Consider the following 25,505-nt stretch of genomic DNA (forward strand, 5'->3'; position numbering starts at 1 on the left):
GTGACAGAAACACCCCTCTACGTTGGTTTCGCATCCCCCGAGGCACAGCGGCGTACCTCCTCATGCTATCCGGACTGATAATTAGGGTCCTCACGGTACGGCTTCCCGGTAGGCGGGCGAAAGAGAGAAACACGTGATTTGTGTCCAATGACGGTGTACGGAAGACAATGAACCGAAGAGACGGCAGATAGTGAGTGAGACGGATCTGTTGTCCTGGAGATCCTCGTGCTTTCACATCGCGTTTGACGGTCCGCTTTTGCTAAACGCCACTGAACTCTTCCTCACAGAGGGGTGGCCCACCTCCTAGAGTGTGGCATTTGTTGCGAGTCAGGATCTCCCGATAAGGACAAAACGAAACTTCTAAAAAGTGCCCTTAACGAGGAAGAGAGCAGCAGGATGCACGTGAGATTAAGTGATGTGTTTGGAGTGGCCGTGATGCTTACAGCATTTCGGGTGAGTTCTTCACGTAAATTGTACATTTAATCCATTTGCTGTTGTATGTTTTTACGCTGCGGCATGTATTCCTCAGGTTGTAAGGCTGAGGAACGTGTTTGATGACCACGGAAAGGCCCCAAGCGGGTGGACGCAGCGGCTCGCATTTCTATAGCAACTGTAATGCATTTCTCTCTCTCTCTCTCTCTCTCTCTCTCTCTCTCTCTCTCTCTCTCTCTCTCTCTCACACACACACACACACACACACACACACACACACACACACACACACACACACACACACACACACACCTTCCCCACTTTGCATTCATTTAAATTTCCCTGCAGTGTAGCTTCCTCAAAATCTGTTGCTTCTCCACAAAACTTGCTATGTTTTCTAGTTATCTAGCTTCTACTTCCAGTTTTCAAAGACTTCCATGCGACCTGAAGCAGGTCGCATGGTCGCATATAATGTTATTTTTGACGGAGAAGATATTTCTGGTATTAGTCCTCCCACATTCACTATCTTCCATTTACTTTCATATTCACTAATGAATAGGAAAGTAAATGTACTACTAGCTTGCCGCCCTATTCACTGATGAATGGGAAAGTAAATGTAATACTAGCTTGCCGCCTATTCACTGTGTTCCATTTACTTTCGTTCTTTTGTTTTCGCTGATGTTACAGCCATTGCTTAAGCCATTAAAAAAAAAAAAAAAAACTACTGTAGGTAAAAAACAACAAAACTATCACGAATTTCGCTGAACTGGTCAAGTTTCTATGTCACTGTCTGTTCGACGCGAAACAATCTTTTTTCTCGATAATTAGCGTATTGTATTGCTTCCTGAATTTGTTCCGATTGTTTGCATTTAAACATAGCATGACAAACTATAGAAACATCAGGATTCTTTCCGAATCTTTGCTCTGTAAATCAATGAGATTTTAAACGGATTGCAGAATATCTGAGCTACTCAATGGAATAGTGGATTGAGTGCATACAGCTTCTGGACAATAATTGGATAAAAATACGCAGTTGTATTCATTGTCTGCAAAAAAAAAAAAAATTTCATTCAATATGTAGTAACTAAATACCTAGTTCGAAAATGCAACAGATATGTTTCAATGAGTTTATTTAGCTTAAAATGATTACCAGTGAATGTCACAGAAAGACTTGATATCATACAATACATAAATAAAAATTGGTTTCCTCAATTCTGTCATCTTAAAATGAGATCGCTGCTGCGTACATCTGTTCTTTGTTCTTCTTTATTCTTTGTTTTTTTACCCTTCTAAGAGTCTGTTCGAAATTGAATTTACAAACGAACGTGCATTTTTATATATGCCCAACGAGTTATAGTGCCTTCCTAAATATATAAAATGACAACGGCAATTGCTTATTTGAGTTTTATAATTATTATTTTATTTGTAATAATTATTTTATTATTATTATTTGTAATTATAAATTTAAATTATTTTTTTATTTGTAATAATAATAATAATTATTATTATTATTTTATTTTTTCAGTTTTTATTTTTGGGATTATAATTTGTCGCTAGTATCGCAGATTTCTCGCTACTACTATCCTCCTAGTGTTATTCTGCAACCGCAACTAGTAATGAATTTTGCATTTTTGTTGTTGGTTTTATTCATTCTGCAAGCTCATTACATCGTAAATAGACGTAAGCTTTTTGATTTAATTTTCAGATGAATTGGGATCTGCGAAAGAAATACAAAATAACTTAAGAATAATTGAATTTTTACGGTATCGTTGAAAAATGAATATTTTTTAAATAATTTAACTTTGTCTAGGGCCACGGTATATTCTAATATTTACAGTTTTAATTTTAAGACAAAAAAAAAAAAATGCAGTGGCATGCAGAATTACAGTATTTTGTCCTTAGTGTTTAATAACCATTTTCTTTTCGTTCAATTAAAATGGTATTTTGTGATACTTAACTACCTCTAGTGACTGATTTGCGTAATGGACGTATTAAATATTTAATAAAACTAAATTAAGCAAATTTAGTTTATACATAATTTCCTTAAAAATCAGTACCTCGAATACGCATTAATAGGTTTCGTTTATATTCTTACCGTAAAAATAGAAATGACCAGAAATATATATTTGTCAGTCCTTGCTTTCATTCCTGACAATTTCTGAAAAGTAATCTTGCCTTTTTGCAAGATTCTTTACCGTTGCATCCGACTTTAAGGTCACCGTTACCTACTATAAAACCACAAATCTGCAACGGTCAAGAATTCAAGAATATCTATTCCTTGTGGAATTTAAGAAGCCCAAAGTCCCGGAATTTAGAAGTGTTTTGTTATTTCAGACAATGTAGTAAAGTTAGTCAAAATAAATAAATTATCTTTATTGCTGTTGACTACGGTACAAGTACTAGGAACAATATTACTCATCACAGAGACGTAGCCAGTAGTTAAGGCAGAAAAATGATGCATGTGATTAAAAATTGGGAAAAGGAAAAGTTACATAAGAAATCATAAGTTACACAAAAATTAAAAAGCATATAAAAAAGGAAATTGTAATAAATAGAGAAATATAAAGGAAAAATGAACATCGTAACAACATTGAATATGACACAAAACTTGCCAGCTAGGCTGCATCCATTCGTTAATGCCCTTCTAAATTGGAAATACTTTTTTATCTATCCCTCTCTCTCTGTCTTGCCACATCGATCTCATATGACTATAACGTGGGGCAGGATTTTTTTTCCCGGCTGATGTATAAGTTTGATTCCTTGCATTATTTCCCCTATTATTACTAATTTCTTAGTATTTCAAACTTTTCGGTTTAATTAAGCGTTCTTCCTCGACTTTTAAGAGTTATAATTCAAACAGTTTATACTTTATGGCTTTTGACTATTGTGATGTCATTTGATTCCCAATATTGTAGCAACCTTTCGCGAAGGCTAGAACGAAATTCAAAGCAAATTAAAATTCATTAAATTTTTATGCTCTCGAAATCATCTTGTCTTTCATCGACGAAACTGAGTCACTGCCATCCACGGAATCGACCCTCTACACTTTGGACAACTCCATTGGTCTCTTTTAGTTTACATCATAAACTCTGTTATTGATTCCCCATCTCTCCTTGAGTAAATGGCTTTTTTTGAAAAAACTACACACCGCCTGAGTTTTTGTCATAAAAATTATTTCTCGCTGTCTGTCCCTCGTAATTAACAGTTACTAGCTCGTTCTCTGTTCCGTTTCCTTCAGGTAATAAATAATCCACATTGGTTGTACGTTTAACCCATCTATTTATAAGAAATTACTTTTCACTCTGTTTCATTATATATGTATATAATTCTCAGCTTTCTAATCCGACTTTAAGGTCTCCGTGCTCTGCGGGCATGAAGTATGCAAATAAATAAACAAGATGTTGATTTTTTTAACCATTTCGATTTAAATCCCAGAATTTTCATATTTGAATCTAGATCCATTTCCAGGAATCAAATTTGGGATCATCCTCTCTTATTGTGTCATTAATTCAAAATTACTTGGATAGGTAATCTTATTTTAAACGAAACAAGAACAAATATTCAATAGTTCTCTATATACTCCTTTCACTATAACTTTAATCTTAAAATAAATGTTTTTGTTGGTCATTTGCGAAATAATACAATGCTACTTTGGCAACTGACTAATAAGAGTTTTATTCAATGATGTTTATTTGCTTATGTAAAGGTTAAAATTAGAGTGAACAGAGTAGAGTTTATTAATCATTGAGGTGTTCAAACCATTTAAAAATGCAAAATAATTTTTTACTTCGAAACATAACGACTGGAGCTTGGTAAGATAAGTCATTCAAGACTCAAAGTGAAATTTATTTTGAAAGATGTAAATAACTTTTATGCGTTATCATATATTTATACAAATTGAATAAGTATATGATTTTTATAAATTAACAGACATGATTAAAAAATAAAAAACCGAACGTTCTGGTTTATTTTAATGTTTAATTTTCATTTTAAGCAACGTTCCATCAACTTCAATCTTCATGAATCTCTTTTTCTAGCATGCAATCAGATTAACACATGTTTTCGAATTTCTCTGTATAGATGATAATGATTTCCCTGATAGGAGTCGGCAGATAAAGAGTGGTGAAAATTTACAGCAAAAATTAATTGGGTTAGTGCGGCTCCGTGGGTAAATGAATATCATGCTATGCAGTTTTAACTTGGTATGCTGATCAATTCCAACCTGTAGGCAGCCAGCGTTTTCTTTTTGGATATCAGCTCCAAAAACAGTAATTGAAATTAATACGTATAAATAAACAGTTATTTGTAGCTTAGATAAAAGTTAAGACTAAACAAAAAACGTTTTTGCAGTATCTGCTTATCAGAGAATAGGTAGTTTTTTTATCGTCTGAGATAAGGCTAAGCAAACTACTTAAAGCGATATTTTTGAGATGGCTAAGATAATGCATTGGGTGGTCCAAGGGTTGGGAGAACACGGAGGCTAGGGAGGAGGAAGAGTATAACTTATTACTGCCAACAGTAATTAGTTACAAACTCTAAAAGTCAAATATCGGTAGTTATAACGGCAGTAATTATCGTGGTAATTACCACGTGGTATTTGGTATTGGTACGGTTATTGCAAGGGCCATTTAGACCATACTGCGCCTATAAACGAGATGAAAGTCACACGGTACCATGTGGTACTATAGAGGAAAATAAATTGCCTTGCCAGTTATCATCAATGAGTTCATCTTGCGTTGTGAATATAAAAGAATATAAGGACTTACCTTGCCTCCTTGTGCAAAACTAGGCATGCACTTTTTTTTTTTTTTTTGCAAAAATAAAGCTTGTTTATTTGAAAGTGGCATTAACCTAAAATCTCTTGACAAGATTATAAGTGGAATTTTAGACACATCAGCAACTTAGGTTATATTGCAGCTTCGTATTATGTCTGTATATTCATTGGCCGATTTGCATGTCGTATGCGTTAAAAAAAAAAAAAAAAAAAACCTCCATAACTCAATTTGGAAAAATACCCTACTCCCGAATCCTACAAAGATTTTCCTCAGTATTGCATAAATAAATGCACTTCCCTGTCGATAAGAATTTCGAATAATGCATCTAATATTACAAACGTCGATAACCCTTTTCACAAACCGTTTATTTGTATGCAATAGCAAGGCAACTTTCAATGACGGTGTATACGAGCTTACAAGTGAAGCTGACATTCAGCTTGACTTTTAATTACTTACTCCTACCCCTCTTGTTGCTAGAGCAAACCGAAGTCTTGTTCTTGTTTCTGGTTTTCAGGATTAAGGTTCCTTACCATGGAGTGGTATGTTTTAGTGGTGGGAGGTACTGAGGTAGTTAAATTGGAAAGTCGCTTTCTGTTAAGTTTATAAAAAGGGGTCTTCGGGAAGTTCTTCAAGCCAAAAGGGAGATCTTATTTCGCTAAAGGCTGTTCTATGATTTAATTGATATAATTCGTTGGAATTTCATTTGTAACAACTTTGTGTGTGTGGGAAGTCTTTGAGAAAACGTACTGAGATACAATTTTAAAAAGTTATGACAGAGGACTAAAATGAAATAGTTCTCTCGTATGATGAATCAATTGTATAAATGTGCTGTTGACTTTTTAGTTCTTTGCCTGCTTCATTCTAAATAAGTTTTTTTTTTTTTTTATATTAAAGTTGATTTTGCTGTTGACTTTCTAGATGCTACTACACCAGCACTCTTTATTTTATATTTGGGTTGCTCAGTATTGCAGAGTTGTTCTTTATCTAAAGATAAAAAAAATAAAATAAATTTTCTTCTAAATTATCTTTTTCTAATTTTCTCTTTTTCTTCTAAATTATCTTTTTCTAATTTTCTTTTTTTCTTCTAAATTATCTTTTATCTTATCTTTTTCTACAGATAAAAAAATACAATAAATTTTCTTTTTATATTCCGACGACACAAGGAGTTAGAGGTCAAAAGATAGAGAGAATGTAAGAACATCGCTTTTACGCGTATTTTTGTCAGTAGTACTACATTCTAGTGTTAATCAGCTAACGGGATGTTTATGCTTTAAGAGGCAGAACGTGAAATAATATGCTAAACCATGAGGGAAAATCATAGTTTAAGCACATAATTCACTTAACTGTGTAGTACTCTCGTGGTCAATAGACCATTTAGGGTTGTGTCTTTGTGGATAATAATTCCTTTGGAGAGAGGCAATGGCGAAACAATTGGAGTTTATATTATTTTCATCTTTATGTCATACTCCGGCCACTTATTCTCTCAATGGCGTAAACTGTTCATTTTCTTGTTATTTCTTAATTCGGCGGATAGGGGAAACCCTGGAGCCTGCAAAACTTTAATAAAATACTTTGAAAAAAAAATTACTGAGAACAAGAACGACTCGCCCTCTTTACAGATAATATTATTTTTAGATTTTTAATGTGACATCAGAAATATTAAGAAGTTTATGGAATGAAGTAAGGTCAAGATCGTTTTTGTTTTCTTTTTTTTCGAAGAGCATTCAAGATTAAAGAAAGTAGGGCAGATCATTGCAGGATAAATCGAAATGGAAAACTTTATGAAACGGAACTCGTCACGATAATGCGTGCAAAAGGCAGTTGATATATATATTTGACGTTACCAATGCGTATGAACTGTGGATAGATGTATATGTTAATGATAAAATACTAGTGAAAATGTTTAAAATATCCAAATAGATATTTAGCTAAAAATGATGGCTGAAGAGATTTAGATAGAAAAGCAGCTCCATCAAAACAGGGCTTGTTTTTAGGCTGCAGCGGATGCAGTGCACCTAGGGCCTTCTCCAGGTGAAAAGGACTCGAAATCCCAACAAAGAACCTCTCCCAATCCAAACAAGAACTCCTCTTGGGTATAGTTTTATCCAACATTAAATCTTTCACCAGGTTCCTTGAACTTTTGGACCAGCCCTGTACATCCATGAACTGGAATAAGTGCATAGATGATTATTTTGAAGGGGCCATTAAAAAAAAAAAAAAAAACACTTTCCACCTCACCTGTCCAACCCTTCTAACATTTGTCTATTTTTTCCATAAATTTATTCAAATTACCAACTTCCACAACAGATGGAAGTTTGTTTCAACGACCAGCCACCTGCTGGCTAAATTCTCCATACTAAAACCTCCGTACATCTATCATGCAACCTTTTCTCCTAAATTTGAATTTATGCCTCCTCATATATGTAGTCTAAGAAAAGGAAAACATGCCATCAGCATCGAATTTCTTAAAATGAGGCCCCAGACATATGCAGTATTCAATATGTGGCCTAACCATTGCCTTGTACAATGGGATAATCACCTTGTCCTTGCTAGCAAATTTACGAAATATCACTGACAAAATCCCATGAGTAGTCCTGGCAATCCGTCTGCACTGTCAGAAAACATATCTGACTGCACAATTACCCGCAGGTCTTTATTTTCCACTACTCCTAGTGTAGCATCACACAGTTGGAAGATTAAATTGGAATTACTGCTATATATGCAGTATGCAGTAACTTGCATTTTTCAATATTAAATTTCAACTACCATTTCACAGCCCACCTGCCTAATTTTTATAAATCTTGTTGCAGTAGCTTACCCCGTTGTCGTTAACCACCTGTCAACCTTTTGTATCATCTGAAAACTTAGACATTAAGCCTGATTTACTTTCATCAATACCTTCATCATTAATAAATATAGAAAACAACATTGGGCCCAGTGCTGAATCCTGAAGACCACTAATAACATTGGTCCACGAAGATCAGTGTCCATTAATAACCACTCCCTGTCTTCTCCCACTCAACTTGTCTTTTATCTGTTGTAGAAAATTTCCCCTAATGCCATACTGTTCCAATTTGTATATCAGTCTTTCATGTCGAAATTAAGTAAAAAATTTATTGTCTGCGTCTATAAACACACCTGTTAACGTATTTTTGATGTTTGGGGTCCCTTTCAACTTCATTGCAGTACTGTACTTTACATTAAAATGTGCACTTCTTGTAAACAATGCAAATCTGGCTGAATTCTGTATGTTCTCAAAGCGGATACAATTATCACTGCTCTGCATAGATATTGAAGTTTCCAAAATTCGCATTCACACACAAACTTTTGAAGAATTTTAACCTAGTTTCAAAAGGATTTAACATTCCTTTAAATGGTTCATCTTTTAGTAACGCTCTGCGAACCGTTGCAGATCTTCCTCCATAACACAAGCCAGTATAAAGAAAGCTCTTTTTGTCATTTATGAATAAAATCATAAAAAATATCATATTCGGGTGCACATGAAAATTACCTCATCACCCATGTATATTATATCTGTAAACTGCTTAATGTGCTCTTGTTGGTTTGCCTATCTTGCTGGACAAAAACACGAATTACCGGTGTGGGGGAAATTTTGCTATCGTTGCCTGAAGCCAATTAACTCAGCTACGGAGTGAAAAAATAAAAAAATAAAATAAAAAGCCTATAACGCCTCGGGTTATTGATGGGATTCGAACCGGGGCCTTTTCATCTGGTAGGCGCAGGACGTTGATTATAACTTCTGTACTACCCACGAAGATAAATCCAGCTATAATTAGTTGTATTTATTTTTATTTTTTAGTTCTATTATTACATTCTAGAATCTAAAAGCCCTGTCTGTATCTTTAATAGATTTAAATAATCTGGAGTCCATGATTTAAAGATGGGGTTTGTTTAGGTCTGGTCATTGGTATTCAGATTCAGTGTTCATATGGACTGTTTCTATTGGGTAATTTGTGTTTTCTTGTTCTAATGAACAGGTCTCTGGGGGATGGGAGGGAACTGGTGGTTCATCACCGTGACTAACTGGTCTAATGGCTGATAGGATATTCAGATGCTCAATTTTTTTATGTCAATTTTTTATTTTTTTTTTACCTTTTCGTCATTCATTTCAGTTATGCAAAAATAGCAGTGGTTGACATTATTGGTTAGCTCCCTCCACATCTTGGAAACAGCAAATGGCAGACATTTTACGTTTATCATCTAACCGCCTCTTGAGACGCTAAGCACCAACTAGTGCATCACGTATGAGGAGGTCACTTCTTGTTCTGACCTTAATTTGGAGCCAAAATAAAGTATATATGCTTTATTTAAAGCAGCGTCCCTATTATTATATGTGAAATTCATTGTGTAAACAAAAGCTATCATTTTAAAAGCACGAATTTACTAATATGTAACAAAGTTAACTCACTCACAAATCAGAGACGTGGCAGCGATGTTTTAATGCCGCTAAATGCAAGGTTTTCAATTCAACCCCACCAAGTGTATAATTTTCAAATAAATTATACACTTGGTGGGGTTGAATTGAAAACAGTGGAGGAGGAAAGTGATCTGGGAGTTAAAATACGGACAGGTATGAAGTTTCTGAACAGTTCAAACAGGCAGCCAGGAAAGGGACATGGTGTCCTATCGATGATTTATCGGACGTTATCTTGTAGCGATAGGAAAGTCATAACCCCACTGTATAAGGCAATTGTAAGAAAATATATGGAACACTGTTTTCAAGTATGGAGACTTTATCTAAAAAAAGACATCGAGTTTCTTGATAGAGTCCAAAGGCGGGCAGCTCGAATGGTGAGATTGGCAGAAGTACGACGAAAGAGGAAAGACTCCAATTATGTAGGCTACAGAGCTGGGCAATCAAGCACCTCAGAGGTGACCTGATTGAGATTCAGGTCACCTCTGAGGTGTCTGGAATAAAGGGTCGTAGAATAACTATTCTACGAACCTTTATTATTTTTATATAAATTTCAAAATGCTGCGCATAAGTTTATTTTGAACGATTTTGTCACCTTAAAAATGAAATGAAAAATTTATTAAGGAAGATGCAAAAGAAACGTCTATATATAATTTTTTTGTTCTGTATCTTTGAAGTTTCTCCATGAATTTTCTTTATTCCCCGTACGTTCAATTTAAAAACAAAATCCCGTAAGTATGATGACTTCGATCTCTTCGAGTTACCTTAATTTTTGAATCATAAAAGTCCCCTTTTTTCATTGAATATAGAGGGCCTTAAATTGCTCTATGATTCTCTCCAATACCGAAAGCATGTTTCTAGGCTGCGTTCTAGGCAGCCAGCAGTGGCGGATCCAGGAGTGGGAAATCGGGGCAGCCGACTACCCCAGAGTAAATTGGTGCAAATAATTCCAGTCTAAATTTCAACTACTGTTAATCACATATATCATCATTGTCATATCGTCCTCTCTTACAAACTGTCTGGATCTGTCATTGGCAGTCAGTACGGAGACGGAAAAGTACTTTGGGTTAGCAGTGACGTCACTAAAAGGGACAAACCCCCCCCCCCAATTTCATATCCCTTTACTGGTGAATTTGACAACGTTTAGGCGTACTTCGTCACCACACGCACCATAGCAAATCACGATGAAATGCGTGGCTCTCCAACGCTATGGGAAGTTTTAATATTGGCACATCAATTATCCAAACCTGGATTATCCGAATCAATCAAGGAAATGTCAGCAGAGCATGGACGAAAGTATGGAGAGCGAGGCAACTGTCTTGAGCGCAACACTAAAGGGATTTAATGGTGTAAGTTCATATGATATAATTAGTTTGGTAGGAGGGGAAAATCAATTCTGAAAAATCGCTTCAAGCACAGACATACGTCTTCCTGGCTCTGACTATCAATTTGTCTTACATCAGTTAAAACATTTTAACAATAAAGAAAATTTAAATTACAGCTAACGGAAGATTGGACCAATTCCTTTTAGCAATATCAGGTGGCAAGACATAAAGAAAAGCGTATTTGTTTTTAAAACAAATGTTTTAAATGCTGTACCGCAATTTTTTTAGTTTCTACATTATTCTACTGTAATAATTTATTTGTGGTGTAGAAAAGTTTTATTTCCTGACGTTAGGAATTCGCTAAATCTGTTTCAGAGAAGTAAAGATGAATATCGAAGTATTTACAAAAACCTCTCCCTCGACTTACCTCGCTGCTGGTTAAGGTCTCAGTGGGATTTTGAAAATCTGTCGGATTTTCAAAATTTCCAAAATTTTTTTAAAAATTTTACTGCAAATTGTATTTTGCAAAAGGAATTAGAGCAAAAGTTTGTTTTTCTTTGAGTTATTTCAGTACCCATGGCGAATATTTCGCCAAAACTGTAAATAAGCTCTTGCTCAAGAGTTTCCTAACGGAAATTTTGAAAATTGGTCAAAAAAGTTTACTGCAAAACTCATTTTCCTCAATTTTCTGCTAAATAAAACCTATTGCAAAGGAATCAGGTCAAAAGCTTGTTTAGTCTTGAGTTATTCACGTTCAAACAGCAAATCATTATATAGATTGAAGGTGTTATTTTTTAGCAATTTGGTTACTGAATCAAAAGGTAAAAAAAATCAAGAGTTAATTTTTCAATTTGTTAAATCATTTGAGGATTATCAGATTTGTTAAATCAATTGAGGATTATCGGAACTGTTCAATTTCCTAATTAATTCTGATGATCGACGTTTCATTAACATGTTTGAGGTGTATAAGGCCTTGAATGGTTTGAGGAAGAGGAAGCAATGGTTTTGAAGCAAGAGGAAGAATCCCACCAGCATTGAGCTGGTGGGATTCTTCCTCTTGCTCAGATTACGAATCTGAGGGAGACAAACTCAAATTGAAGAAAGACAGTTGTAGAATAGATGAGCGGAAATTTGCCTTTAGCCAACGGGTAGTTGATTGCTGGAACAAACTTCCATCGATCGTTGTGGAAGTTGAAAGCTTAAATAAATCCAAGGAAGAACTGGACAAAGTTATGGAGCGAATGATGGGTGAAATGGGAAGGGGTTTTTTTTGGCTGATGCTGCTTTCTTTCTTTTATCATATGCCTATGCTAATGTTGTTGTTGTTGTTATTTGGATTTTAGGAGCATTAGCAACTAAGGCCATATTGCTCCGGGGATATGCGGTGGTCATTCCCTGACCTTTCCGCATCCTCCGTATTTGGTGGTCACGGGCTCGAACCCCGGTCTAATCAAGAAGCGTGTGCTACGCACTGCTGCTCCTGCCCACCTGGCTACGGAGGCGCCACCTATGCTAATGCTAACATGTTTATGAATTATTTCGTTGTATGTTTATCGTGGCTTTATCGAACAAATGAAAGTTTCAATTCAATAAGCAATTTAACAAACGGTCCAGCTAAATATAGTTTCAAGATGAAACTGAATAAAGTTCATCTTACCAACTACATTTTTGTGTATGCGCTGTTACTCGGAATAACTGAACAAAATAGAAAGAAGAAATGGGAGTTCGCAGAGAATGAAAGAGTCAACATTGGAGCTTATGCACCAGACGGGAGTTACACCCAATGGGCGTCTCTTTCCGCCAGCATAAGGTGTTTATCAAAGAAACCGCCAGTTATCCATGCATGAAAACACCAACTACCTCGCCGGCAGAGAAAAATAATTAAGTCATTTGAAAGTAGAGGTGTGCAAAGAAGAGGAAATGAGTGTACGGACGACTGATTTCAGCCGCGGATAACGACCAGCAGACGGTTTTTCTCAGCGTATTAAAAGTACGCATTAAAGATATTTTAGTGAGTGTAGTTTTAATGATTTTTTTTTTTTTTTTTTTTTTTTTGAGCAGCGCTACTACAAACAAAAATAGTAATGGTACATAATAATAAAGAAGCCAATTATGCATTACTGCTGGATTAACTTGCACGTTTCTTTTGAAGGAAATACGCTACGTGGGAATTAAAATTGCTGTCAATCTCATATTTTCAGTTATTGGACGAGAGAACCAGTCACTTGTGGTGTGATAACGGTGTCAAATTTAAAAACTTCACGAACGAAATTTAGGAGGTGTGTATCAAATTAGGATAACCAACTAGGAAATTAATTGGTATGAAATTAAGATGACCAATTTCTAATTGGTCATCCTAATATGAACTCGTAATTATATTTTTAAATTTGGTTATCCAATGGAACTGCAATAAACTGTGCTTGCTTTAACATAGCTTAAAGACCATTTGCTCTGTTTATACTGTCTGTAAATTGAGTGCGTTCTGTTTGCTGGACGAAAAATGCGATTTTCCGGGAGAAAAATCATACTACCCTCACCTGAGACCGACTAACCCAGCCACTTTGTGAAAAATACCCATAAAAATTCCTCACGTCATCGACGAGACTCGAATTCAGGTCTTTTCCAACCGGTGTGGGGAGGACGGGGATTCTGCCAACCCACGAGGGCAACTGTTTTTGAAGTCTGAATAAATGCAAGGCAGAATTAGACAAACTATTGGAGGGAATGGACAGGAAATGCGGGAAGGTTGTTCTTTTTTTCTGATGCTTTATAAATAAATTTTGATACTTCGAATTATTAACAAGCTTAGCTGGAATTTTTAATTATGAAACTCATGGTTGGCCAAAGATTAGGAATCCTCACAATTTTTAACTGGGTAAAAATATTTTAATATTAATTTATTTCATATTTACAAATTATATTTAATATAAAATATTTTTATATTGAATTTTTATTTTATATTTAATGTATCAAATAACTGGCGAAAAAAATAGAAACTTGGCGTCAACGGATAATTAAATGAACAGTATGTAAGTTGTCACATGATGTCACAAGTTCCTTTCTCTGAGATAAATACTATATGCATTCCTGGCTCATCTTAGTCGAATTCAGTCATGAGAAAGACAGGTAATCTTTCCGATTTTCAGAAAGGTGTTTACTTGGAGCACGTCTACCAAAAGCCACAACTGAAAAAACAAAAGAAATCACTTGTGTTAAGTGATTTCTTTTGTTGGTACCCCAAGGAGGAGACCGCAGGAATTTAAGTGAATCGTGCGTCAAAATAGATGGAGCAGTGTGCAGCAAATGGCTAAAAAAAATCAATTTAGCCAAAGCAAGGCCCATTTGCTGCCGAACTATTCAGCGAGAATGGAAGAATCTAGGTTTGGTAGTCGTGTGCTTGTATTAAATTCACTTCTCTCTCTCTCTCTCTCTCTCTCTCTCTCTCTCTCTCTCTCTCTCTCTCTCTCTTTGTGAAAAATCGAAAGATTCGAGTGCCAGCGGTGCCAAGACTCGACTGAGGAATAGTGGAAATAATGTGATCTGACGAGTCTCGATTTATACTCTTTAGCACCAAAATGGTTGGGTGGAAGTGTGGCGTGAACCTCATGAAGCCAAGCATTGAGACTGTCTCTTGTCCATCTCAAGCGACTGGAGGTAATACTATGGTACGAGTCTTTCTTTTGGTACGGACTAGATCAACCCATACCGTAAGAAGGTCTTGTTTATCTCCAACGAATATGTTTCTCTTTGTATCGGATCACGCTGCATTGCATCATTTTTACTCTGATTGCGATAGATTCTTTTAAGATGACAAGGCAACTATCCACCGTGCAAAAACTGTGTACTGTATATGAATGGTTCGTGGAACATTCCCGACATTTTAAACATCTAGTCAGAGATGCATCTTTGTTACCTTAATGCAGTGATTCTCAATTAATAAAATTTCAAAACTTTATAATAGAAATCAAAAGTTACACATTAAAAAATCAATATGTGCTTACAAAATTTTAATATGACGTTGTTGTTGTTGTTGTAGGGTTTTTAGGAGCATCAGCGACTGCCATATTACTCCGTATATACTGTCTGTAGATTGCGTGTGTTCTGTGGTCGATTTTCTGTTTGCTGGACAAAAAAACCGAGCTTCCGGGAGAAAAACCGTGCTGCTCCAACCTGAGACCAACTAACTCAGCCGCGTTGTGAGAAAGATCGCCCATAAAATTACTCACGTCATGGTTGGGAATCACTGGGACAGATGAATTAAAATCAGAACTCAGGAAGCAAAAGTTTGGCCATCAGGCAGGAGCTGATGTTTATCCATCTCACAGATCTGCATCTTTGTAGATTAGAGGTGATGTTTAATGAGCATAATCTCTAATCCTCGAAGATGTAGAGGATTACAGATGATGTTTAGTATTAGTTATTACCACGATTTACATTATCCGAGGATCAGTAGTGCTTTCATTACTATTATTTAAATTAATATTATTACTATAATATTGCTACTTCATGACCTATATACCACGGCTGTTCAATAATGAACAACCGTACTGCTTGCTATTTCTAGCTGAGCTGCGGAATTTAAGACCAAACAAAGTGCATCACATAGCAACTGCGCAGTTAACTCGTGCACACGGTGTGACCTTGGTAGTCGGTCAAGTTTATGCTTGCTCAGTTTCGCCTGTGTAACAAAGGACGTGACACATGAGGAATGGTACTGCTCTCAGATTTTGTTTCCGTCTCAAGAAAGCATCAGCTTTCTTGAGACGGAATGTTAAAAGAGGTTTATGGTGAATCTACGCTTCTAGCTTGCAGTGGGTTTAGACTTTAGAATGTTCAAATATGTGTTTTTGCACGCTGGGTTCCAAGACTACTCACACCTGCCTGAGCAATAGCAAGCATGGAGGTATGTCAAGAGCTGCAACGAATGGTTACTGAAGATGATGAGGCTCTTCAGAAGGTGATAACGGCTGATGAGATGATACATGGCTTCATCATTTCGTCACAGAGAGAGTAAGCAACAAAGCTGTTTGGAAGTTTACGTCATCTCCAACACTTAAAAAAGGAAACGTTTTCTGCAGGAAAGGTTATGGTCATCTCTTTTGACATTCAAGGAATGGCTTATCAGCATGTTGTACCACGCATGCGACTGTTACGGGACCTTACTATAGAACTGTATTGCACACTTTGCGGAAACATATTCGTCGCAAACGACCACAACTGCACGTAGGTGGATGGATGCTGCACCACGACAATGCGAGACCTCATACTGTCATTAGTACTTAGCCAGCATTAAATTTACAAAGTTAAAGAACAAGCTGCAAGGCAAGCAAGTTTCTTCTTTAACAAGTCAGTTTCCAGTGTCAGAAATTGTAAAGACATCGCGGGCAATTCTCAAACTCATGCCAAAACATGGCTTCCACCACGCTTTTGGAGAATAGTAGAAACATTGGAGTAAGTGCATTTCTGGATGATTAATAAAGGTAGTACGTTGTGAATAAAACAATTATGTTCATTCTTTATTGAACAGCCATCGTATTATATCATTTTCATATGTTTTTGCATGAATTTTATTACTAATTTAATATCCTACATAAAAAATGTTAAACATCGTATTTATGTATCAATTAAATTATTATAATATATTTGATTATTTCCAAGCTATATTTTTTAAATTTTGAAATGTGGTCATGCAGTTTGTATACATGTGATTTTAAAACTGGTTATAGAGAAGCTATTCCGTGGCAGATTAAATCGATCGAAAACTCACATTCACATGATGAGGCTCTTCAGAGGTTTCTTGAATTTTTCCTTAATCATAATCTCTAAGGTTTCAAATGCTACAAGGGTTGACAGGGTGGTTAATGACGGTAGTCAGGGTATGTTGTGCAACAAGATCTAGGAAAATTAGGCAGAATCTGAGAAGTAACAATGGAAGTTGAACATTGACAAATGCCAGTCACAGCATATGGGATTACTGCATAATCCCATATGATGTAACTGAACGGCAGTAATTAGCAATAATCCCAGATTAAAGTACCAACTATGTGGTTCCACACTGGAATGAAAAGACCTAGGGATAATTGTGCATTCACACATAAAGTTTTCTGAACAGTGCAGACAGGTGCCAAGACTTCCCATTGTGTATATCATGATCAGTGGTACACAGGAAGTTCGCAAAATAAAGAGTAGATTATCCTGTTGTATAAAACAACGGTAAGATCGCATCTTGAGTACTATATATGCAGATCTGGAAGCCTTATTTTGAGTAGGACGTGAATTTCCTGGAGCGGGTAGTGAAGGAGCAGCGGGATTGGTGAGGGTAGTAAAACGGTGCTTTTAAAGCTGTCATAGCCGAGTGGTCAAGTTCAAGGGTAGAAAAGTATACAAGCTATAAGTGACCGTAGTTCAATCCCGTATAACTAATAAATACGGTAATATTCTTTAATTTCTTTATCTCGTGAACTCCTGATCTTATGCGTGGTTGCCCTTGATTATACGTTGGGTGTCATTTGTCATTTGAATGAGCTGCCATCCTAGTCGTCACCCGGGCTATAAGGATCCAAATTATAATTTCGCCCATATGCGACTAGTTCTCATTTGTGTGATGTAACAAACAAAAAAAAAAAAAAAAAAAACAAAACACAAAGACCCATCGGTCAACTCAAATAACAAAAAAAGAGAGATTAATCTTCTTTGATAGTGGTGAGGAAGACCATTACACCCCACACCGCGATTTACTATTCTCATCACAAGGAGGTAGGTCACTACTACACTGGTGTGCAAAATTTAAGGAACAGTCAGGTTTTCACCTGTAGCTTCTCATATGAGTGGCCTGGACATGGGGAAAGCATACCAAAGAAGCGGTACAGAGGGACTTTATTCAAAAATGGCAACATAGCACTGGCTGCTATGATACAAATGCATCACTGCCAAAGATGGAACAAAGGGAAGAGGTGGTCCTCAGTAGGAGATATGGATGGCCACCCCTAATGTCGATGCAGACTTTGCACTGCCTGTCCTTACTTAGAACAATGTTGTTGATAGGTTCTTGCGGTAACATCGTCCATTCCTCTGTCAGCGCCATCTTTAGCTGGTGAATATTTTCTGGTGGGTGTGGACTTGCCGCTAGGCGCCTCCTCAGAGCGTCACATATGTGTTCGATGGGATTTAGATTGGAAGAACGGGTAGGCCAATCCATACGAACAATGTCCTCACTTTCCAAAAGCATATCAACAGCTGCAGTGCGATGTGGTGTGGCGTTATCATCCATAAATACGAACTCGAGGCCAATGGCACATCCGCACAGATGCACACGAGGAAGGTTTACCTCAGCACAGTAGCATGCACCGGTTACAGTATCTGGAGTTGTGTACATCCATCCAAGATAACGCCTTCCCAGACGAGAAAACCTCGACCGCCATATCGATCCCTTTCAGTGATGTTTGTGGTGTGATATCGTGTGCCAACCTCTCGCCAGATTAGCTAACTCCAGAATCGCTGCTGAGACTGAATCTACTCTCATCAGTAAAGAGTACCTTAAGTAAAGATTTTGTGGTTGCAACCTTTAGAAGTAGTGTTGGTCCTTAAGTTTTGCACACCAGTGTATCTAACTATTGTACCCGTCTCTGAAAACCTCATAGAAATACTCAGTAAACATGCTGAATGCCGCTCTAATCATAAATAACTCCACCAAGATGGATTCTGAGAGAGGACAACCCTCGCTCAAACGTTCTGATGTAGGCAACAATGCAGCATAATGTGAAGGCCAAAAAACAATAATGTGAAGTACCTAAAAACAATAAAAAAAAAGTTCATGTAAACACAAGTCTGATTTCACCATGTTTCCGAGTTACAGCCATTTTTGTATTCCAGAAATTCTTCCCGCAAATCAATAGTTATACCTGGAAAACACAGTGCTCGATATCTCATAGAAAGGCTTGCTGTAGTTATGCAAACAAGGTTCCATAATGTTCTTTGAGTAATTTCAGTTAGTTCTCCTGACAAGGGGACTACATTTGGAGCTTGTTATTAACATTTTAATATTGTGCATTTGCTGTGATAATGGAGGCTTATTTCAATGGAGATATGGCAGACACGAAATGTTTTCTGTATACGATGGTATACAGAAAACTTCTCTAATCCTAACGTATACCAAATTAGAAGAGCTTTTAGAGAATACATGAAAGACTTTCGAAACTGGTTTATTTATAAAACGAGTTTCGGATGTTAGTAGATATATTAGCATCGGAACTGTTGATTTGGAAGAACGGTTCCTCAATCACGTTAAGAGAAAATATAGTGACAGCACCCGAAGGATAGAAACAGTATAGAACGTGGGACATATGACTCTGTGGAGAAATTTACGGGACCAATAGCTTTATCCATATCATCTTTAGAGAGTACAAGGACCTACTGAAGCTGACTTACCGTCACGAGAAGCTTTTTTTACTTTGTTTCTGCAGATGTGTGCTCGTGATCAGCATTTCCTATTCGCTGTATCGTTTACTGATGAAGCTGGATTTACTAGGAATGGTGTGGTTAATTTTCACAGTCATCGATGGGCTGAAGGAAATCCCCATGCCATTGTTCCATCAAGACACCAGTAACAATTCAGTATGAACGTGTGGGCAGGGCAGGATTAATTGGCGACAATTAAATCGGGTCTGTTCTGCCTGGGAGATTAACGGGAGCATTCTACTGCAATTTTCGAAGATAATATTTAAATGAGTTGTTGGAAGAAGTCACACTTGATGTCATTCGTCGCATGTGATTTATGCAGGACGGTGCTCCGCCTCGTTTTAGCCGTGTCGCTAGAACGTTTTGAATGAGCCACTCCCTAATAAATGGATAGGTCGTGCAGGACTCATTGCTTGGCCTGCACGCTCCTCGGACCTGAATCCACTCGATTTTTACTTGTGGAGCCATCCGAAAGCCATTGTTCAACTGATAATATTGAAATGCTCCCCCAACATGTCGAATAAGGCTGCCAGCAAATCCGACAGACACTGGAACTTTTTTAACGGGTGAGTAGGTCTGCAGTGAAGTGTTTCCAGGTTTGTATTCTGGCGCATGTTGGTCATTTTCTATCTATAGTCGGGTTGCTGGATGAAAACCAAAATTTCGATGAAGAGGTGACCTATGTAATCATCACACGTGACCGAATAGTTAGCCACTTGTGAAAAGGTTATGATGCCCCAAAGTGACTGGTAAGTTCTTTGAAGGGGTCTTGATACAATCCTCCGCCCACTGAATGTTTTTAAGATACTGTGGAAATGGGAAGAATATAATGTGCCATTGCACCACCTTGCTGCAGGATGCATGTTGATTCAAGGTTTTCCCCTCACGTAGCTGCCGAGTGAACCACGTCTGAAGTATGTTCTGATATGCCGCATTTAAGGAGGTGTCAATCATATCTGAACTTACGGCATGTATGACCTTTATGGAGCATATAAGTATGACCAGTTAAGTGATTCTTTGAAACTGCTAATCGTATCATGACATTAGGCGGTGCTTCTCAATTTTCTCATAATAATAATTGGGAATCTTGCACAATAAAAATAAATATTCCTGGTCAGAGCGGTCCCAGAGTTCGGTGGCTCCGGTGCAAAAATTAATTTCGGGGAAAAGGGCGGAAAGTAGTTCTTCACTGGACTGAGGGCCCTTCCCTATCTGGGTTCAGGGTATGTTGCATCTGTTGCACCTGTCACCCTTACCTAAATTCTCCCCTGCTTCTGACTCGGTAAAATGTACACTCAAGTTTTCACTAATTGCACACTAATTCAGAAGAAAATATCTGTTGATTCTTGGACGCGAGAGGATGGGGGGATGATCTTGAACTAGTTCAAGGAAGAACTAGACAAATTATTGGAAGGGATGGACAGGTGATGTGGGAAAAAGCTTGCTTTCTTGCATCATTTAAAAGTACAGTAATAAAAATACATGTATAAGCTAATTGCTGGAGAAAACCAATGCCACAAATCTCATTAATTGCCTTATTTAGTTTGTTTTTTAAGTTTGAAACTCTTATGTTCTATGTAATATATCTTGTAATAAAATTTATAACAATTCCACAACCAGCGTATTTTATTTCAGTAGCCATAGACTTGTGACAAAATTGTGATGGATAACAAGACCATGCAGCTCATATGGAGAAAAAGGTTTATTTTTAAAGTAGCTCTATGAGATCCTGTGAACAACGTCCACATGATCTGGAGATTGTGCTGACGCTTTCTTCCAAATCTGTAGTGTTTCACGCGAAGATGCATGCTTATTATACTCTGCAAAAATTTTCCTCTCATACTTTTTTAAACCTTCTCAGCAAATAATTTCTTCTACATGCCTGATCTTAAAAAAAAAAAATAGTTTGAGAACAAAATATAATAAAATGTTTCAGAACTTAAAATATATTGATTGCAGACAGTTTTCGAAAAAAAATGCAAAGGGACTTTGTGGTCACCCTGTGGATATGTTACTGGTTCCTTTTCATGCTAAAATTTATCTAACGTCTTATTTTTTATTTTTTTAGTAAGCTTGACAAGTTGGTTGAGAACTTACTCTGTCATAAGATCAAAACAGCTTGGGGCACATTTTGGTATTCATAAGCATTAAAAATTTCTTCATAGCTCTTTTAAGTTTGTTGCTTCTGAACAATCATTTATCTAAGAAGCGCATAATAAGTTCACTGATTTTATTTTTGGTTGTGTTCTATGTTGCGAGAAGGTAATCGTATATTAGGGGAAAGCTTTTTTCCCCTTCCCTCTGTTGCGTGCTTCCCGTAAAAGTCACTTCTTACAGAATTTATTGCCATAATTACAGTACTCGAGGAGCCTCTCGAAGATTGATGAACAGCTGCTTAAAGGCAATAGCTTGTGGCTAAATGGTAATTAACAGGCTATATTAAAACTTAATTGGAGTTGAGGAATGTTATTATCACACTCTCTTCTGTTCGATTCATTCGTCCACTTGACAAGCGACACTTTAATAAATATTTATAACATGCCACAGCACTTTTGGTGAATGTTCTGCACTTGGGAAGTTTAAAAAAGAAACATTATGTGAATAGCAAAATATGGATAATAGAGTCAGAAGGATTTAATACAAACAATACAAAATTAAAATGAAGCCATAAAATTAGAGAATGCAGCAAAATATTCATTTAGTTATTTTTTTTTCTTTCAGCCTCCAGAGGTTTTTTGTGGGTGTATAGAAAATGGTGACGACCAGCGAGAAAACGATACAACCACATGTTGCACGTGTCCTCCTGGGTACAGTGTAGTGAACCCCTGTACGGAGAACACAGACGCTACTTGTAGTCCCTGTGGTGCTGGTACTTTTTCAACCGAACCCTCCCGAAACCAAACGTCCTGTCGTCCTTGCTCGGTGTGTCCAGAAAACAGCCGCCTCATTCATGAATGTAACATCACCCACGACACGGTATGCCAGTGTGATCGAGGATATTACCTCGATAATAATGACAGCTTGTGTAAACCCTGTGATCTGTGTCGTCATGGATGGGGCGTAGCCAGACAGTGCACCTATATGCAGAACACCCTGTGTAGAAGATGTCCACCAGGAACTTACTCCGGAGTCCTAAGTGTTACTCTAGGTTGTGTGCTCTGTACAACTTGTCGCGATGATCAAGTAATGTTGCAGGAATGCACGCAGATCCAAGATACCCTTTGTGTTGGTAAGTTCCATATTCTTGTTAAGATTTTAAAATGAAATCAATACTCTATTTATTTACTTTATATATTTTATTATAGCAAAATAAACTTCAAATCTAGCATAAACAATGAATATCTAAAAGAAAAGCATTTATTTCATTAATTCTCTTTATCACTTCGTTAATTTGGTTTATTCATTTAGGTATATATTACATTCTTCTATCCTTTCTTTTCATTGTCTCGTATAAAGGCCATTTATATGCTTCACTATACAGCTATTCATTTGAGTCGTTATTTGAGCTCAGTCATTTATTTGGTTTTCGAAATACTACGTTTTTTTTCAGTAATTGGTCTAATGTAGCTTTTTGAGGAGAATAGATTAATGACCGACTTTTTCCTTAATAATTCATTTCAATGTCCTGCAGTTAATTCTTCAATTATAGCCTTGGTTTCTATCGTTGGATCGCCAAGTGATATTTCATATAGACGTCAGATGTAAGAGCCATTAGTGGCATTAATGGTTGCATTATGCGAAATGGAGTACCAAGGTCGAAAACATCACAACCAAACCGATCCCCATCAGTAGAGGAATCTTTTAGGGAGATACCCTGAGTACACTCTGATTCTGTCTAGCACTCAATCCACTATCCATCATAGATATATCCTCAAAAAGGGACAACCTTTACACCCTCTCCCACTTGATATACACGGATGACATCAATCTCTACGAGCAACCGAGAAGAAACTCAAAAGCTACTCTGGAGCACCGAAGAAATCAGCAGTGACATCAAGATGGAATTTGGACTAGCCAAATGCGAAGCCTACGGATATCATCAGCGAAAACCATTCAGCCGAAACTACCAGCTGTAGACTAATAAGGAAATCGAAGTTATGACAGGGAAATTGACCTAGAAATAGGCACAAGGAGATCAAGGACTGTCTGACCGAAAAAATATCGTCTGAAATTCAGAATGCAGCGTACACTATGAAAGCCATATACCAGCTATGCAGTCTCAGTGCCAACGTACTCCTTTGGGATCATAGAATGGACTAACACCAAGCTGGAGGAGATCGTGAAAAAGACAAGAACAATGATGACCAAGAGCCGCTAACACTACCCGAAGTCGGATGTGGAAAGACTGAGCATAGCCGGGAAAGAGAGAGAAAGGAGCTTGACAGAAATAATCGAACAACAACGATTGAGAACTTGAAGGAATACTTAAAGAAAAACACAGCGTCACTCTACCAGGCCATAAAGAAGATAGACAAATGGCATACCCCACTCAACTTAAGCGCGGCGACCCCTACAGCTCAGATGGAAGAAATGAAGATAGAAAGATGGGCAAAGAAGGCACTACAAGGACCTTCAACAAGACCACGTAGATAAAGAGGCTTCCGACGCATGGCTCACGAGACGTACTGAAGCTGAAGAGTTCAGTCCCTCTCGTGAGCCATGAATCCTTCTGTCTCAGGCACTGCAATTGAAGGATACAAGCTGGACATCCAAGACGCCACAAAACTACAGGAAATACATCGCCGCCAAGGATCACCGTAATACGCAGGGTGATCACCCAGATGGAATAACACTCATAGACATGATCAGGGCGTCAGGATAATAGATCAGAAGCTAGCGCAAAAATACCAGTTGACTGAAGAAAGTGTACCGTATTACAAATACCAACTCCAGGCAGTACTAGAGACCCATACTCACAAACTCCACTGGGACCTCCTCATAATAACGGACAAGATGATCCCGCATAACAGACCGGACATAACCCTCATCAACAAGAAGGAAATGGCTACTTACATGATCGACATAACGGTGCCCAGAACCAGCAATCTCCAGAAAACTTACGAGGAACAGATTGGAAAATACACAGACCTAAGACAGGAAGTCAAAGAAATGTGACATATAGAACAAGTACTGACCATCCCGATCGCCGTGTCAACCACCGGCATGGTCCAGAAAGCCGCGATCCTGAACACCTGTAGGATAGTAAAAGAGTTCCTCGACCAACAGTAATATGTTATGGATAAACAAAATCCATGTTAACAAGTTCATTACCTTACACAATCATTACAAATCTTAGAGACAAAAATTCAAAACATGATTTACTGCTTCTCTTAAACCAAGGAAATAACATCACAATTATTTAATTAAAAACTTATGCTTCTCAGATCAAGAATTGAATAACATTTTATTTGTAACTTAATCTCAACTTTAAATTCAAATTAGCCAAAATGCCATTAATTATGATCGAGGTATGTTTTGCTTCTTACTTGTTTAAGTGAGGATAATCCCAGAACAAATCCTAGCTTCTGCGCAGTAATAGCACTTTATATTTAAGGAAAAATGCTTTTCGCTTTTCTGTTTTGCTCCACGTCTTCTTACCCATAATTTATTTCCATATTTTCTGAAAAGAGAAATTTCTAGTGACTTTAGTAGTAATATTCAATTTCCTAATATGATAAAAAAAAATCTAATTCTTAAAATCAAATAATATGCGTGGACCATATGTTCCCAAAGTGTGGGCACTCCTCTGAACTCTCGTGGATAGCACAGTTGGTAGGATCGCCATCTTCCCCCACACTGGGTACAAAGACCCTAGTTTTTACGGGCCTTTTTACCACTACGTTTATGAGTTAGTTGGTCTCAGGCGAGGGTAGCATGGGTTTTTTTTTTTCCCTCCCGGTTTTTCGTCCAGCAAAACAGAAAATCGACCACAGAACACGCGCAAACAATATACACGAAGCAATATGGCCTTGGCCGCTGACGCTCCTAAAACACAACTAAAACAACAACAACAACAACAACAACTCCTAGGGGACGATTTTCTGGGTTTTTGGGTATCGCATGCTGTTTCATTTCAATTTT

The 25,505-nt window shown here is 37.2% G+C and overlaps 1 protein-coding gene across 1 annotated transcript in view; it reads left to right on the plus strand.

Moving 5' to 3' along the window:
• The first annotated feature begins 316 nt into the window (after positions 1-316).
• Positions 317-25,505, plus strand: part of LOC150075759 (tumor necrosis factor receptor superfamily member 16-like) — a 62,281-nt gene continuing 37,092 nt past the window's right edge. Inside the window, exons 1-2 of the mRNA XM_090387584.1 lie at positions 317-453; positions 22,146-22,653. Coding sequence (XP_090243710.1) covers positions 397-453; positions 22,146-22,653 — 565 coding nt within the window. The 5' untranslated portion in view covers positions 317-396. The remainder of the gene's footprint in view (positions 454-22,145; positions 22,654-25,505) is intronic.

The sequence above is a fragment of the Mastigoproctus giganteus genome, chromosome 13 (assembly GCF_048544385.1).
Source record: "Mastigoproctus giganteus isolate SK-2022 chromosome 13, ASM4854438v1, whole genome shotgun sequence".
NCBI lineage: Eukaryota > Metazoa > Arthropoda > Arachnida > Uropygi > Thelyphonidae > Mastigoproctus > Mastigoproctus giganteus.